This window comes from Bactrocera oleae, chromosome 4 (assembly GCF_042242935.1).
Source record: "Bactrocera oleae isolate idBacOlea1 chromosome 4, idBacOlea1, whole genome shotgun sequence".
Classification (NCBI taxonomy): Eukaryota; Metazoa; Arthropoda; class Insecta; order Diptera; family Tephritidae; genus Bactrocera; species Bactrocera oleae.
The window spans coordinates 66,402,536-66,418,790 of NC_091538.1; the positions used below are offsets into that span (position 1 = coordinate 66,402,536).

Sequence of the window (16,255 nt, forward strand, 5' to 3'; positions counted from 1 at the left end):
GGTGTTACAAACTTCGCTTCCAACTCGATATACCCTGTTCAGGGTATAAATATTACGTTACTCAGAAACTGTATTTGTTTTGATGTAATGTATAATAAATCCTAATAAAAACATAAAAAGTTGTATAATGCTTACAGCTTAGTGTAATTGTAGGAATTTCCAGAGACTGCTTGAAAATGTTTCACCTGGGAACATATATCCCTAGAGAGGAATCTTCTACTTAAGATGCGTCGAAATTTTTTCGAATGGAGTGTGGTATCTTCTTTGTAAGAACCATAGGAAGCTTTCTGATGATTAATAGTATTTTTTTTTTTTGCAAACATCAGAAATTCCCTAATTATTGCTAAAAAAAAAAAAACTCTGTTATAACATATACATAATATAATATATGTATAAGTATTATATACAGGAAGGCTTTTGTTTTAAATCGCATTTCTCAACTCTTAATCAAAGGTTTACACCTCGCTTTCAATTATGGTTCCAAAACATAGTTGGTCCTCACGGGCTGCTTCTAATGACGAGAAATGTTTAATGGAGCTATATGCAAAGTTTCAAAGCTTCATCTGTTTTATCAAGCGACAAATGGTCTCTAAAGCCAATATAATAAAGGGTTAAATATAAAAATGGGCTTTACATAAGCAAATTATAAACCATATTATCTTAACAAACATAGTTAATGCAAGGCAAACATTTACATGGCAAATTTTATTAATATTTATATTTATAATTAGATTTATATGAAATCGTAAAAATTGTAAAATGCATTGAGAAAAACATTTAAAAGCCCGAAGCTTCATTTGAACACTCCCAGTGATACTTAGAGGAATCAACATGAAAGCTGTTTTGGCCTTGGCGGCAGTACTCCTCGTGCTCCAAAACAGGATTGTAAGTGAAACCATGAAGAATGAGTTCAAATAACAAATACAACTTTATTTATAGGTCTCCGCCAATAGATATATTCCAGCGATTGCCGCTGACCTCTTTGAAGCAACTTTTAATCCCAGTGGATTTTCGGTGACTCCCAGTGGTGACGGCTGCATTAACGCGTTCACTAGTTCTGTTCGGTGGGACATTGCCGATACTGCGTCAGACATTCGCCATGCATTGGAAATTCACGAAACCGCCGCTCTGGCAAATAATGGCAACTTTGTTCAGTTGGAAGAAAAATTCGTTATCAATATAAACTACTGTGCCGCACATGGGACACACAATGCAAAATATGATTGTTACGTGTCGGAGGTGTGTGCGAAATAATGATAGCTTTATATATAATCTTATAATTTATAACAACAACATTTTTCAATAATGTGTATTAACCATTTTCAGATCTATGATACGGTCCGAGTAGTTAAGCCTCTAAACCATAATCATATCTTAGTTGACAGGCGAAACATATTATTCTGCTTAGAAAAGCTAACCAGTCGTTTAGCTATCGAATTTGGGAAATTGAAAGTCTGCTTATTGGGAAACCCGGAAGTAACATCACCGGAACCGCAATCTTCGTCAGACTCTCCGACCTCTTCACTGAGCACCGAAGCAGAGTATACTGAAACCTCTGATTCTTCTGATGAGACTACGGAGGCCCCTTCAATAAATCCATGATATGCAATTGTTTAAAAGCATATGTGTTAAAAAATGTACTATATTTCCGTAATAAAACGTGCATTACCATTTCATTACTTCTCTTTATATTCGAAAAACTAGTACAACAAACTCCATTAGTTTGGTAATAAATTGAAGAATTTAGTACAGTTAGAATGATCCGATTTAGATCAAATATGCACCGTATTGTTTGATAGCCTGTTGTGCTTTTGAAGATATTTTCATATAACCACTAGGTATCCTTGCTTATATTGACAAGCTTCCCTTGAGTCAAATTTTCCCCCAGCAAATTAAGATGATATAAACTGGAACAGTGACCCAATCGTTAGCAGCACAAGTCCGTATCAAGAGTTTTACGTCATTCCTGGATTGGTCACCATTTGTGCTGGCTCACTGCGACTAAAGTGGCCCTCTTTTAATTTTGTCTTTTATTCGTCTGACTCGGCGATTGCCATTTTTTATCGATGTCTTTGCCTATTGCCCTTCCAGATCATGTTGTACTTTTGCCATTAAAATTACCGCAACGGAATCGACGATACCAAAATTGCGTTTGATTGGCCGTTGCAGTATCAGAAACATAAACACTTTTCACATTTTCAGCCGCCCACCCATCTATGATGTGTGCTCAAACAATACTAAGGTAATCAATCACAAAACTTTCTGAAATACTTGATCTTACTCTTCTAACGCCATATAACGTAACGCTATCGAACTTAGACAACGCGAAATATAGAATACTAAATCGATATATTGGGAAAATTATGGATTTGTTTTTGCTGGACCTTTTACGAGTATTAGGAGCTAAAAGATGTAAATTCAAAAGACACACAGGGTACAATCACATCATATTTATTATACGATATCATTGCTCCATAGAGTTGACAATACAATCTCGCAAGGCAAACACAGTTCGAAGTTTTGGTTAGTGGTTTTTAGTATTTTATGCATTTTTCAAGTGACACATGACATCCCAGATCCAAAGATACGAAAAGCGCATATTTCGCCGAACACTTCGTGATAGTACGAATTTATTGAAGCCGCTTTAATTCAGCTGTTTTTTAATATTATATTATTGAGATCGTTTTGATATATAATGTGGTCACATTTGGCCCCGACTGACAAGAAATACTACATATTCTGATGTTTAAATACAAATAGGGGTCAAATTCCTGGTAAAAAAATGTGGAAAACGGTTGGCCTCAAGGGCCATCCCTGCAACTTCCCGCTAATTTCATACGCTAACGTTCAAATTTCGCTTTTTTCACTGCTTTTGAGCTCTTCGAAATTTTTCGTTGTCAATATCTCGCAAGTAAATCAACTGATTTCCACCCGGTTTGCGGCAAACGATGTGTTTTTTCAATCAAAAAAACGATTTTTCAAAATTTTTATTTTTGAGATTTATCAAAATCTACTGGTCCGATTGGGTCCAAACTCACACGAAACGGCAAGTGCAATGAAACCCTTTTGAATGCCGTTTAGTTTATTCAAATCGGTTGAGCCGTTTAAAAGTTATAAGAGGGTCACATACATCCACACATACATACAGACATACGGACATCATCGTAGAAATGTTCGGGGAAGCTTCCTCGACCCTCAAAACGTCGAGATCTGTTGAGAACTCGATTTTTGCAAAATGGGGTGAAACCAATATCTTCCCGATTTTTAGAAAATTTTCAATTTTCTTAGCGGGAAGTTAAAAAAACCGGGTAAAATTTGATCCGATGCTTTATGACTACATAAAACTTATCATTTTCAGAAAAAGTATAGTTTTCCATTGATTTTGTTGAATTATAAACACCAATAATTTAAATTATTGTACCCTGAACAGGGTATATTAAGTCCACGAAGTTTGTAACACCCAGAAGGAAACGTCGGCGACCCTATGAAATATATACATAAATGATCAGCATGATGATAATTTAAATTATTGTACCCTGAACAGGGTATATTAAGTCCACGAAGTTTGTAACACCCAGAAGGAAACGTCGGCGACCCTATGAAATATATACATAAATGATCAGCATGATGAGCTGAGTTGATCTAGCCATGTCCGTCTGACCGTCCGTCCGTCTGTCTGTATATATACAAGTCTCTCAGTTTTTAAGTTATCGTTCTGAAGTTTGGTCTTGTTTTTTTTTTTTTGTAAAAAGAAAAAATTGGGTAAAACCATAACTATATATATAATTAGATTCTCGATAGGCAACTGATAGGGCAATTCACAGATAAACGGCTTATGAACAAACAGTTGAAAATGTTACTTTCCCTAATGTAGAGCTTTCCTTAGCCAGCTCAACACCAGCAAATACACACTTGAAAACTTCGGCCTATTATCTAATCACACGAGAAAATCTCAGTACTTTCATGCAAAGGCAAAAAGACAATTTGTTTATCACAATACTGTTTTGGAAGAGCTCCACAAATGATAAGAACTCAGTTTAACAGCAAAGACATTGCAAAAGAGTGAATGAAAATATATTTACTTGGGGATATCCGTAAATTTAAAGTTATTCATCAAATCTCTTTATATTATATTTTTGCAATTGTCTTTAGCGTTTGTTTACTTATCACAATGCTCACATGTGCCATACTATTGAAAGCCGTTAACTTTGGTAATAATAAAAAAGTTTAAAAAAACTTTGTTATTGCAGTTATTTGATATAATAATTATATTATATATAAGTAGCCGAATTTCGAGTTGCAAATCAACAGAACGAACGATGTGGTGTACGTGGAAGGTGTTGGCAGTTTGCCTGCTGCTGCAAAGCGTAAGTCAGTAATAATTGCCAAAGAATACAACAATAACAATAACACTTCCTACAGGTTTACGCTTATCTACCGGTGAACAACGAATCACTAAACTCGAAAGGTGCCGAAATATTAAAAGAAAATGCTGCAACTTTATTCGAAGCGATATTCCAACCGACACAACGAAAGGAACCATATCTAGACGACACAATAATGCAGGATGTCCTCCAGGAAATATGCGGTGACTTATTAGCTGGACAAATTGAGAGCACTTTGTATTTTGGCGGCTTTGCCATTAGACAATGTATGCGTGTCAATGACTACCTATTGGAAATCTACATGCAGTTGCATGGCGTTGAAAGAATACAGCAGCAATTTCTGGAAGGCATTCAACGCTGCTCTCTGCACAGCTCAACTAGCTCCGAAATTAAATGCTACTCCCATCTGGTAATTAAATGTGTATTTACTTTGGTAACGAAAGATTCTCATTTTACGTATTATTTATATGTAATTTATTTGCAGATTTCAAGGCTATTCCGCGAACTCTATTATGTTTCGTTACCTTATAATGAACAAAATTGCGTAGATAATAGATTGAAGCAAATGATGCGCATATTGGCAAAAGCATCAGCTAAATACGAACGCTGTCTTTCAATTTGTAGCTTCAATAATCCTAAACCACCACCACCACCGCAATGGACCCCCACTTGGGCACCACCACAATGGACTCCCACTTGGGCACCACCACAATGGACTCCCACTTGGGCACCACCACAATGGACCCCCACTTGGGCACCACCACAATGGAACTCCACTTTGGGTCCACCTAACTCCACCTGGGCTCCTCCTCAATGGAACTCAACTTTGGCTCCACCTAATTCCACCTGGGCACCACCTCAATGGAACTCCACGTTGGGTCCAACCGACTCCACCTGGGCACCACCTCAATGGAACTCAACTTTAACTCCACCGAATTCCACTTGGGCACCACCTCAATGGAACTCCACGTTGGGTCCAACCTACTCCACCTGGTCTCCTCCTCAATGGAACTCAACTTTGGCTCCACCTAATTCCACCTGGGCACCACCACAATGGAACTCTACTTGGGCTCCATCTAACTCCACCTGGGCACCACCGCAATGGAGCTCAACTTTAACTCCACCGAATCCCACTTGGGCACCACCACAGTGGAACTCAACTTTGGCCCCTATCAACTCCACCTGGGCTCCACCACAATGGAACACTACTGTTGGTGGAAATACAACAGTAGTATCAATCAACGCAACAGAGAGTGCACCAACTTCCGTCACTACTGAAAGCATTACTGATACTATCAGTCTACCTTGGTATCAAAGAGTCTGGCAAAAGATTGAAAATATTTTCTGAATATAAATAAAATAGCAGTTCTTTGAAAATAGGTGTATCAATTCTTAGCTTAGCGGTTCACAAGAATATTTGTTGAAGTAGAAGTAAATCGATTTTAATATTTTCTGTTCTTTTATTATGAGGAAAGCATTGCAATTCTGGTGTGAATTTATTTAAGATGGTCTGCTGAAATGGCAGGTATTTATTAATCAAGAATGCGATAAAAGCGACTTTTAGAAGAAAACTATTAATGAAACCACAGTTTTTTAAGGAGGACCATCAGATTATAATGACGCCTAGCTCTTAGTTAAGCCTTTTCAAATTCACTCAGTTCGATAACTTGTATCGTAGTAAAGTTTTATGTATACCAAAATGCTACCAGCATACTTGTATATTCAGCAATAAACAAAATACAATATGTTGTTACCAATTAAAAAGTATTCTAGACCAGAAAGTTATACGGGGTATCTATAAATGAAAACGAATGAGCATGACGGTGGTCTAACTCACCATGTGAAAGAGAGTATGTATATTTAGTTTAGTTTTTGGTAAATCTCCCCTTTTGTCATTGTCACAGATAATTTGAGTAATAATTGAAATATTCTAAATTTCAAAATAAGGGGAAAGTTTCAAACCGGCCGCAAAAGGAAAATTACTAAAATACTTAATTTCATCGTTTTCAACATTTTTATTTATAAAGCAATGCAAATTACCACATTTCCATTAATTTCACACGGATAATGACTTAATCATAATTATGTGGACTTAAATCGATTAGCAAGTTCTAGCGATCGAACACTGATCTACTACGTCTCTCCAATTGAGTTCTTTTCGCACTCTTTAATATATTTTTTCTCAAAAATTTTAATCAAAAGGTTCTACAAAATTAACAGCATGATCTATATCTAATTTAATATTTTGGATCTAACTTTTGTTGAAATAGTAAAAATACTGATCTACTAGTTATTCTGGATAATTTTCTGAAACGGTAGGTCTGTTTCATTTTTTCAACTAAAATGTGCGAGAATACTGAGCAGTCGGATCGCTAGCTGGATGTGAAATTAAGATGGAAACTTAAGAATCATTATATTACACATACTTGTATAATGGATATTATACCGCTCCAAAATAACTTTATTACAAGGTACAATTCAAAAGTTCCAGGACTTTTTAAACAACGCGGCTTTTAGTGGCGCCATCTGTCTGAAATTGTTATCCCTCAATTGTGTATTCTTCAGTGTTGTCGTATAAAATTTATTAAAAAGCTGACTTGTATAACAGCTGAGATATCGCGCTACATGTGACATTACATTTGTAGTGTCGGTCGGAAAAAGAGCATCGAACAAAGAGCCAACATTAAGTTTTGTTAAAACTTTTACCAAAACTCATCAAATGATGAAACAAGTTTATGGCGATAATTGCCTTGGCCATAGCAGAGTGCACGAGTGGTTTAAACGTTTTCAAAGTGGTCGTGAGGACATAAATGAGAAATGAGTCGAAACCCAGAAAATCGCGCCTGGAGAAGTCAAAAGTGAAGACAATGCTGATTTGTTTTTATGATTCCAAGGGTATTGTCCACAAAGAATTTGTTCCACCCGGCCAAAACATTAATGCGGTATTCTACCTTGGACTTTTGAAGCGTTTGGTAGCACGTATTAGTCGCATTCGGCCCGAATATCGCGAAGATGGGAGTTGGCGTTTGTTGCTCGATAATGCGCCGTCTCATCGATCGACGCATGTGGCCGATTATTGGACCAAAAGCAAATTTTAACAATCAACCACTCCCCGTATTCACCTGATATGGCACCGTGCAACTTCTACCCTTTCGGAAAACTACATTTGGCCATGAAAGGAAACCGCTATGCTGACGTTGATGCCATCCAAAAGGCGACGACCGCCATCCTTAACGCTATACCAACAAATGATCGAAAAAAGTCATTCGATAACCTTCTTGAACGTGCAAAACGTTTTATTCAGGCGGAAAGAGACTATTCTGAAGGCGACCAATAAATTTTTCAAAAAAAAAAATAAATAATATTCGTTTTTTAATAAAAGTCCTGCAACTTTTGAATTGCACCTTGTATAATGTTATTTCTGCGCAGTCCTACTCAATTCTCAAGTACCTTTTCGAACAGTTCAACAATGACTGTACAATACCTTATGACTATCATAATATTTCTTCTTGACATATCAACATTTCTTGAGTCATTATTCATTCAGCTTGTTAATTTCCGTTTAGGTATTACCCACTTAACGCCACACTTGTTGACCATTTCATGCGGGTAGTTACCTAAAATTCAATTAGTAAGATAAGAAAGCCAGGGTGCTTAGAATTTATATCGACTGTTAGTCACACCTTCGAACGCTAACGTTTATGATTCAGCACCTAAGCTTCGGATTCACTTGAAGTTTCGGTCACCGACCATTTATTAGCTGTGTAATAAATTAGCTTTTTTATTTAAATAGCAAATAAATATTTTAATTTATTAACAGTATTTGCCATGCTGTTTACATAAGTGTTAATATTTCAATTAAAATGCCGATATTGAAGTCAATAATTTCTTTTTGACCACATAGGAAAATGCATTCATTATAAATAAGAATTTTAAAGCAGCGCTACTTCGACTACTAAAGTATGAAACTTCTGCGCTGTTCTACTCAATAGCGAACTGCTACAGCAGAATTATCAGCACATTAGACTATCTGAACTACGACAGTCGGGTCTACGTAACCGGAACGAACCCGACTTTTATCCGCTAAAGACTGTCAACTCGGCAAAATTCGGCCACTTCAACAACAACAACACCTATCTGAGCTATAAAGCAGCACTACTGCACTAAAGTCAATCACAAAAGAGAGCTCGGTACTTGTAGGGCCAAATTAAATACAAACTACTATTCGTGTATCGTCTCTTACAGACTACAGTCGCAACTACTCTTTTTGAATGTCCTCTCAAATCTCAGCCATCTGTAGCGTTTACAACGGGATCTTCTGTTACCGTCCTTACGGTATTTCTGATTTCTGATCTTTTTTAACATTTTATTATAATATCTTTAACTTTGGCTTGAGGGTCGTCCAAATCGGTTAACAACCGTATTGAATTTCTTTATATTTACACTCTTTGCATACTTTAGCGAAAATTTTTCTAGTTCGTGAAATTTATATTAATAAAAGTCATCCCGTGTTACAAAATTCGAGACATAAATAAATATTGATCGATTAATTTGCTATAAAACTTTCAATTATATTTAACTCAATGTGTTGTTTTTTGTTTTTGATACCGCAGTGCAGATAATTTACAAGTCTTATCTTATCTGACATTCACCTAGTATTCCCCTTACAAAATATTTCAAGTAGCTGTCAGTATAAATCTAATAATAGAATTAGTTCCATTTCACTTGTTTCTTATAAATATAAGGTTTATACTTAGTAACTGAACTTCAGAATAATAAAATAATTAATAGATAACATATTTCGTATGTGCCGTAACTAACTATCGATAATGCAAGAATTAATTAACTTTCACTTTTTTAACTCAAAAAAGGATCAACTTTTAATTAATGATGAACATACATATATACTTTATTATCAGCGATTCATCGCCACACTGTACGTCGATTACTTACGTCCTTAACTTTCCCACAATCAGTAAGTTATGACTAGTTTATGCAATACCGCAACCCTTATGTAAAAGAAATTACGAGCCATAAATCCCACCCTGTCCTAAAGAATTTACGAGTTCTTATGACACACTTGATAGTCTAAATTTAATAATTTCAATATATTATATTTCATTAATACGCGTGCTACCACTAGTATAGATAAGCGATGAAAACCGGTAAGGTAGCATCACTAAATCTGCATGAAATCCACGACTACGAAAACTAAGTTGTTACTTATTTGAATACAAACCTTTATTCTCACCTTCAAACTAGGTTGCTCAACCAACAATAATATGTCAACACTTAAACCAATTTTTCATGGACTTGCTAAAAGTCTTTGCTGCGATGGCCTTCAATGCCACCAGCGAATTTTGGTTTTTTCGATTGCGCCTCCGATTTTCAGCCCCATTCGCTAGATTCTTGAACACCTTTGACGTCGTCATATTCATAAGCCCACGACTCGCCATTAGTAACGATACGTTTGCGCACCCAGTTTAAATGGACTAGTTCAGGTGAGATTATTGGGAATGGTAATATTTGGAATATGTGATCCCAAAGAATTTGTGATTTTATAACATGACTTCGATTCAACCGCACTTCATGGAAGTTTCCCATTTCCTGAGTACAAATTTTATCAATTCCCTATACATAGCATATAGTAATGCTCTGTATTTTTCAAGTACACGTATTTTAGATCTCCGGTAAACTGACAATTCCACTACTTCCATGCTTTTTGATTTCAAAATCAGATTCAACATATCGGATGAGCGTTAACGCCATAACTTGGTCAAGCTCTGGACTTCAGTTAACAGCTCTCTAACGCAATTTGTATACCCTAAACATATTAAGTTTATCAAGAAGTTTGTAATACCAAAAGGTGATCAGCGTGACGGACTGAGTCAATTAAGTCATGTATGTCTGCCTGCCCTCAGTTTTTGAGATATCGTTTTGAAATTACAATTGCTTTTTCTCCTCAAGTAACTGCTCATTTATTGGAGCAGCCGATATCAGATCATAGCATAAAGCTACCACACAAACTGAACGACCAATATCAAATCCTTTTAAAGAAAACAGTTTTATTTGATAAGATATCTTCATGAAATTTGGCTTAGATTTTTTCCAAGGCAGAGGTATAATCTTCGAAGAAAATGTTTAAATCGGTCCACTACAGCACACAAATCAATTTATGGAAATCAATAGCTTTTATGGAAAACCTTTTTACTTGTAAAGAGTATTATAGCTTCGGTACAATCGTTTTTTTTTCTCGATTTTATAGCAATTTGCTTCGTTCTCAAAATCTTTTTAACTGTCTGTCCGCATTTGCAACTCTTTGCACTATCGAATATCGGTCTCGCTTTTACGCAGATCGCATGTATTAATGCATGAGCATGAATTCGCAAACCAGATTTACATATGGATATCACTTTTAAATTTTGTACGCCTCTGCACCTCCGCTTAAGTCCATCACATTCGCTTTCATTCAAAATTATATTCACAAAGTACGTTCACACATATACCAACACGTGTGTGTGCGATTTTAAATAAATGCTAATAGCAAACTGTCTGCGGTATCTGCTTTCACTTTAGCTGATTTACTACACACAACAGCTGTTGTGGAAATTGTCAGCGCCAACGCCGTCGCTGCTCAGTTGAGCGAATGCGATCATAACGTATTAATGTCACTTATCATATAAACAGCTACTAGGATTTGCTGCGACCACCCAAACACACACAAACACATGCACTTGTGGGTACAGGAATATCGACGTGTATGTGTCGGTGCTTATATATGTATAAGAGTGTGTGGGTAACATTTGCATACTATACTTGTATGTACGAGTATATCCACATACAAACACAGCGTCATAGCGAGTGTGAGCAATCAGCATGGAAGCGTATGCACTTGATGAGCTTATATCCGTGGCAGGTGGGCACGTAACCATAGCATTCAGCATATGCTTTCCGCTATACCGCTACCTGCATATGTATATATTTAATATGCCACGGATATGCTTGTGTGCACATTCAGTTTTGGCTTGTATTAGAGGCAACAATTTTCAAAAAATTATGCACTAGATAGCTTCGTTTTTACTACACACACTTTAAAATAGATAAATAAAATTTAGTCTACGATTTAGTTGTTGAAAATTTAAAAAAAATTCCAAATTTTATTATTTCTTTACGCAAAAAAAAAAAAAAATTAAGTATAAAAAAGTACACTTACAATTTTATTTTTTTAAACAAATAAATAATTTTTTTTTTTAATTTTGCTTTCTTGGAATTTTAAATTAAAATTTGCGGCAACACTCATTCAAAATATCCTTTTCAAAGACGTTTTCTAAATCCACATAGTTTGCTGAACAGCAATATTAAGCTTACACATCAAAAAGCTGTACATAAATTTTAAACAGCTGGCAACCCTTCTCACAAATTTTTTGCATTTTTGGTAGCTTGGTAGCTATATTATAGCAAACTGTTTATCACAACTATTTCATTAAATTAAAATTGAAACAAGAAAAAATATTAACTTCGGTTGCACCAAAGCTCTAATACCCCTCACAAATACAAGGGTTCCTTACAAGAACTTGATTCCGATCTAATTTCGTAAAGATATCTCGTCAAATAAAAGAGTTTTGCACACAAGCACCTTATTCCGATCGATCAGTTAATATGACAGCTATATGCTATAGTAATCCGATCAAAACAATTTCTTCGGTAACTCATGCTAAATTTCGTGAAGACATTACGTCATATAAGAAAGTTTCCCAAACAAGCATTTGATTCCGATTGTTCAGTTTGTATGGCAACTATATGCTAAAGTGGTCCGCCTTCGAACGTTTCGACAAACGCGCTTTTTTTGTTGAGAAAAGTACAAGTGCAAAATTTCAGATCGATAGCTTGAAAACTGAGTTACTAGTTCGCGTATATACAGACAGTCAGACGGACATGGCTAAATCAACTAAGCTCGTCATGCTAATAATTTATGTATATATTTTATAGGGTCTCCGACGTTTCCTTCACGGTGTTACAAACTTCGTGGCAAACTTAATAAACGGTGTTCAGGGTATAAAAACAAAACCTTAAAAAAATGTTTTCGAATGACAGCTCTCTTAAACCTCTTTCTAGTGTTTAACATACATATATACTAATTTCCTAACTTTTTTTCCAGTTTAAATATTTCAAAAGGTGACAACACTTACACATCAGCAATAGAAATTTTTTTACGCCTTTTTGCAGCATATTGCAATAGTTTGCAGCCCTTTTCAGCAAATATTTCCAACTACCTTCTATAACCATTTTAGTTCGACTTCCATATTTGTAATGTTTTCAATCGAACATTTTTTACTTTTAATTTTCAGTAGGTGGCAACTTCAAAAATCACTTGGGGTTGTTTAAAAATATTTCAGAAACTGACATTCTGAGCAAGCGGGCCACTGGTCTCATGTACGCTCGTTTTCTTTGCTCATACTCAAATAATGGTCAACACACTACCCCGTCTCATATAACTGATACAACCGTTTACTATTTTCAGCTGAAGGAAAATTATTGCTTTTTAAACAACAAGCGCTGACCGAGACTAGGTTTAAATATACCCAAGCATGTTGCACTTAAATGAAGAAAACGCTTGTGAGTATATTTATCAAAAAGAAAATGAAACTTCACGGTCACCAAGGAGCAACTGCCAATTAGTGCAGCTCATAATATTTACAGAAATCATAAGTAAATAAAGTACTGCACACATACAGTGCTATGCATTCGTGTGCAACGGTCATGTTACCGCATACTTGCTTAGTATTGTACATATGGGAAATATTATTTTGTGAAACCGAGCTCTCTATTTTGACTTGTTAATTAAATGTGAATACAACCCTAGTTTCAATTAAATAAAGAGAAGAAATATATTAAAGATCGACTGCAGCCAAATGCTTTACAATATTATGCTGACGCTTGCCAGAATATTATTTCAGAAGACGCTATTTTAATTAATTTTTACCAGATCGAAACTACAACTACTTTTTTTTTTTTGTACCAGCAATTACATACTTAGTAAATAATAACACTTTTCAAAGCTGTTTCGTATAATTGGTTCCCAGTGGAATTAATGGGCCAAAGACTAACATCGAAAATTGCCAAAAATTTGTCATTTTTATTACTAAAGCATTTGAGTGAGGTAAATGACAGTACGCCGAGAACCTTTCGAAATTTACACAAAATAAGATGGCTTAAATTTATTTAAAAAACAGAAAACGCAGATTAGGTTAAGTTAGGTTAAATGGTCGGCCTTAAAAAGGGGATTTCACTTGAACAACTTACAACACCGTTCCGTTGTTGTACCTAGAACTCCTATAAAAATTGTTATAAAGACTCTCTTAAATCGACAAGGCCCATTGAGCCAATCACAAATTTTTTGCGAATGTCAGTTTCGGCTATGTCAACTAGTTCGCCAATGGTATGACTGTCGAGATATCACAGTCTCAGTCTTTCAAAGGCTGAACAATGGAGGAGAAGGCCAAAACCCGCCACCCAAACGAGTCTGATGTTGAAGTAGCACGATGAGGACAGACACTCCTTGACTACCTTTGAGCCACCAGTTGGAGAACTCAATGCTAATATCGCAGCTCTGCGCTCGGAGTGACCACCTCCCCGAAAGAAGCTGCCATAATTCCGGAGCTAGATATACTGTTACCTTAATAGCAGCCGCTTCTGCCTAAAAAACATCACATTAGTTCGGTAGGCTAAAGCTAAGCTTGAGGTAGAACTCCTTACAGAAGACTCTACCTCTAACTTACCCTCCTAGCTTTAACACATCCGTGAAAAAGCTCACTGCGTCTCTTGTCCAGCAACTTTGCCTACTTAGTCTACATATCCCTCCTGAACATGTGAGCGGAGAAAAACCGCCAGGAGTAGCTTCTGTAATGCAAATTAAGGAGGAGAGAATTTAAGCGTGATACTCTTTTTACTCTTTCATATACCCAGCCTTAGAGTGCACTTCGCAACAATGCAACTGCCGGCAGTATCCACGGTATTATTGGTGTAGTCCGAAGTGCTCCGGAGATGAGAGCCACTCAGATAACGCAAATCAGACATGAAATACACGAGACATAACATTTTCAGGAGACACTGTGTTTGTAAAGTATAAAGACCGACATTGTGCAGTTGTTTGTATGATAATAAAAACGATAAAAAATTTACTGTACCAGATTAAACCAAACAGGAGCTTTATTAAAAAGACACCCCTGACTTTTCAGTATATTTTTACTCACAGCTTTATATAAGAAAACTTACATACAAGCACATAAAAAACCTAAAAAAAAACAACACTGCTTTACAGCTATCTACAAACGCTATTCACGTTTGCCCACTTTACGTAACAATTTTTTCTAAAAAAAAAAAACAGATGATTGCCACGCACCAACCTTTTTGAGCACGCCTCGCATCTCCAACGCTAATGATTATCCCACACCTTAATTACCAAGCACGGCAATATGCGACGTTCTACTCTCATCCCAGCTCAACTTAATTAACATTTAAATTAATTAACCTCATTTACGTATTTCAGCAACTTGTTTGTGTTGTTTGTGTAGGCTACGCTGCTAAGTACACAAGTTGCCGCATAACCCACCGCTAGTATATTAGCCGCTGTGGGAGAAATTTTATGAAATTTCCATAACTTCAACACATGGCAGACTCGCTGAGCGCTACAAAACTCAGCTAGTTGCCTGACAGCTGACGGTTGTCTACCGCAGGCGAAATGCCGCAGATTTTTTGGATTCTTCACTGACATGAAATTTTCCGATTAATTGTTTCTTTTTTCCAACCTGATAACCACAGCCACACACACATCCACCCACACACGTACACAGAGCGGCAACCAATACGTCGTGGAGATTTTTTATTATTCCATCTACAGCTTGTCGTAGTAATTAATTTTGTAAAGTTTTTTTCATGCCAACTGAACATGCAAGCCAGCATTTAAGTGAGTCGGAGGCAGAGAGCGAGCGCCGAAGTAGTATGAAAGGGGACGATGCAGAAAAGGTAAGGAAATTAGTGGCTGGCAGTAGTGACGCGGCTGCTGTTGCAGTGATTGTTGTGGTGGTGATTGCTTTAATTGATGTTGCCTCTACTGGCGCGGCTGCTGTCGCCGCTGCTGTCGCTGCTATTGTGAAGCGATTGGACTGCGGCTGTACAGAATGTAATGATGTGCAAGAAGCGGTGGGGGGCTGATGTAATATTAGAACGTGAGCATAAAATCATTTTAATTAATTTATACTTTTCGTCAGCATGCCAGCCACACACACATACCTACTAACATACACATGTGTGCCGATTTGTATGTGTTTTGTCTGCATAAACTCTTCCCCGCAGCAGCGATTCGGCAAATGTGCGCTCAGCTATTCGCCGCTACTGTCAGCTAGCCGCTGCCACCGTTCGTCGGCACCCGGCCGTATGAGTGACGTGTCGTGGGTGGCAATTAAGTTGTGCGCTCAAAGTTGCGTGCGATAAAGTTTTTACCAAAAATTTCGGCTGTGCCAGTGAATTCCACGTAAATACATATATGTGTGTGTAGATTCGTCCGCATGACTGTGTGCGCTGGCGTTAGTTGTGCATAGTGTGGCGCTGTGGGAAATTAGTTAAAGGATTTCGCTGTATTACAAATATCGATCTCGCTTTTGCTTAAACGGGAAAGTCTCCATTTAATGTTGCGTAACGCGGCAATGACGTGATTTATTGACTGTCAATAAACAGTCGGTCGCAGATATATACGCTTTTCTGTATGTTGTCGGGGAAATAGTTAGTTAACATGACAGTTCCCAGTTAAACCACAAGGCAGATTGGGGCGATATTTAAGCAAGTGATTTTCAGCGAATACTGCGCATAAT

General features: G+C 36.8%; 2 protein-coding genes across 3 annotated transcripts; both read left to right on the forward strand.

Moving 5' to 3' along the window:
• The first annotated feature begins 756 nt into the window (after positions 1-756).
• Positions 757-1,676, forward strand: LOC106627291 (uncharacterized). The gene is made up of 3 exons (XM_014247358.3): positions 757-885; positions 940-1,239; positions 1,327-1,676. Exons 1-3 carry the CDS (start codon positions 832-834, stop codon positions 1,600-1,602), a joined length of 630 nt encoding a protein of 209 aa, XP_014102833.2. The 5' UTR covers positions 757-831; the 3' UTR covers positions 1,603-1,676.
• Positions 1,677-4,203: 2,527 nt separating this feature from the next.
• On the forward strand, positions 4,204-5,762 carry LOC106627264 (mucin-2). 2 transcript variants are annotated; one of them, XM_070108125.1, is made up of 4 exons: positions 4,204-4,367; positions 4,423-4,794; positions 4,870-5,279; positions 5,376-5,762. In XM_070108125.1, exons 1-4 carry the CDS (start codon positions 4,320-4,322, stop codon positions 5,731-5,733), a joined length of 1,188 nt encoding a protein of 395 aa, XP_069964226.1. In that variant the 5' UTR covers positions 4,204-4,319; the 3' UTR covers positions 5,734-5,762. The 2 variants fall into 2 exon arrangements, with proteins under 2 accessions (XP_069964226.1, XP_069964225.1); XM_070108124.1 differs by having other exon boundaries at positions 4,870-5,762.
• The last annotated feature ends 10,493 nt before the right edge of the window (positions 5,763-16,255 follow it).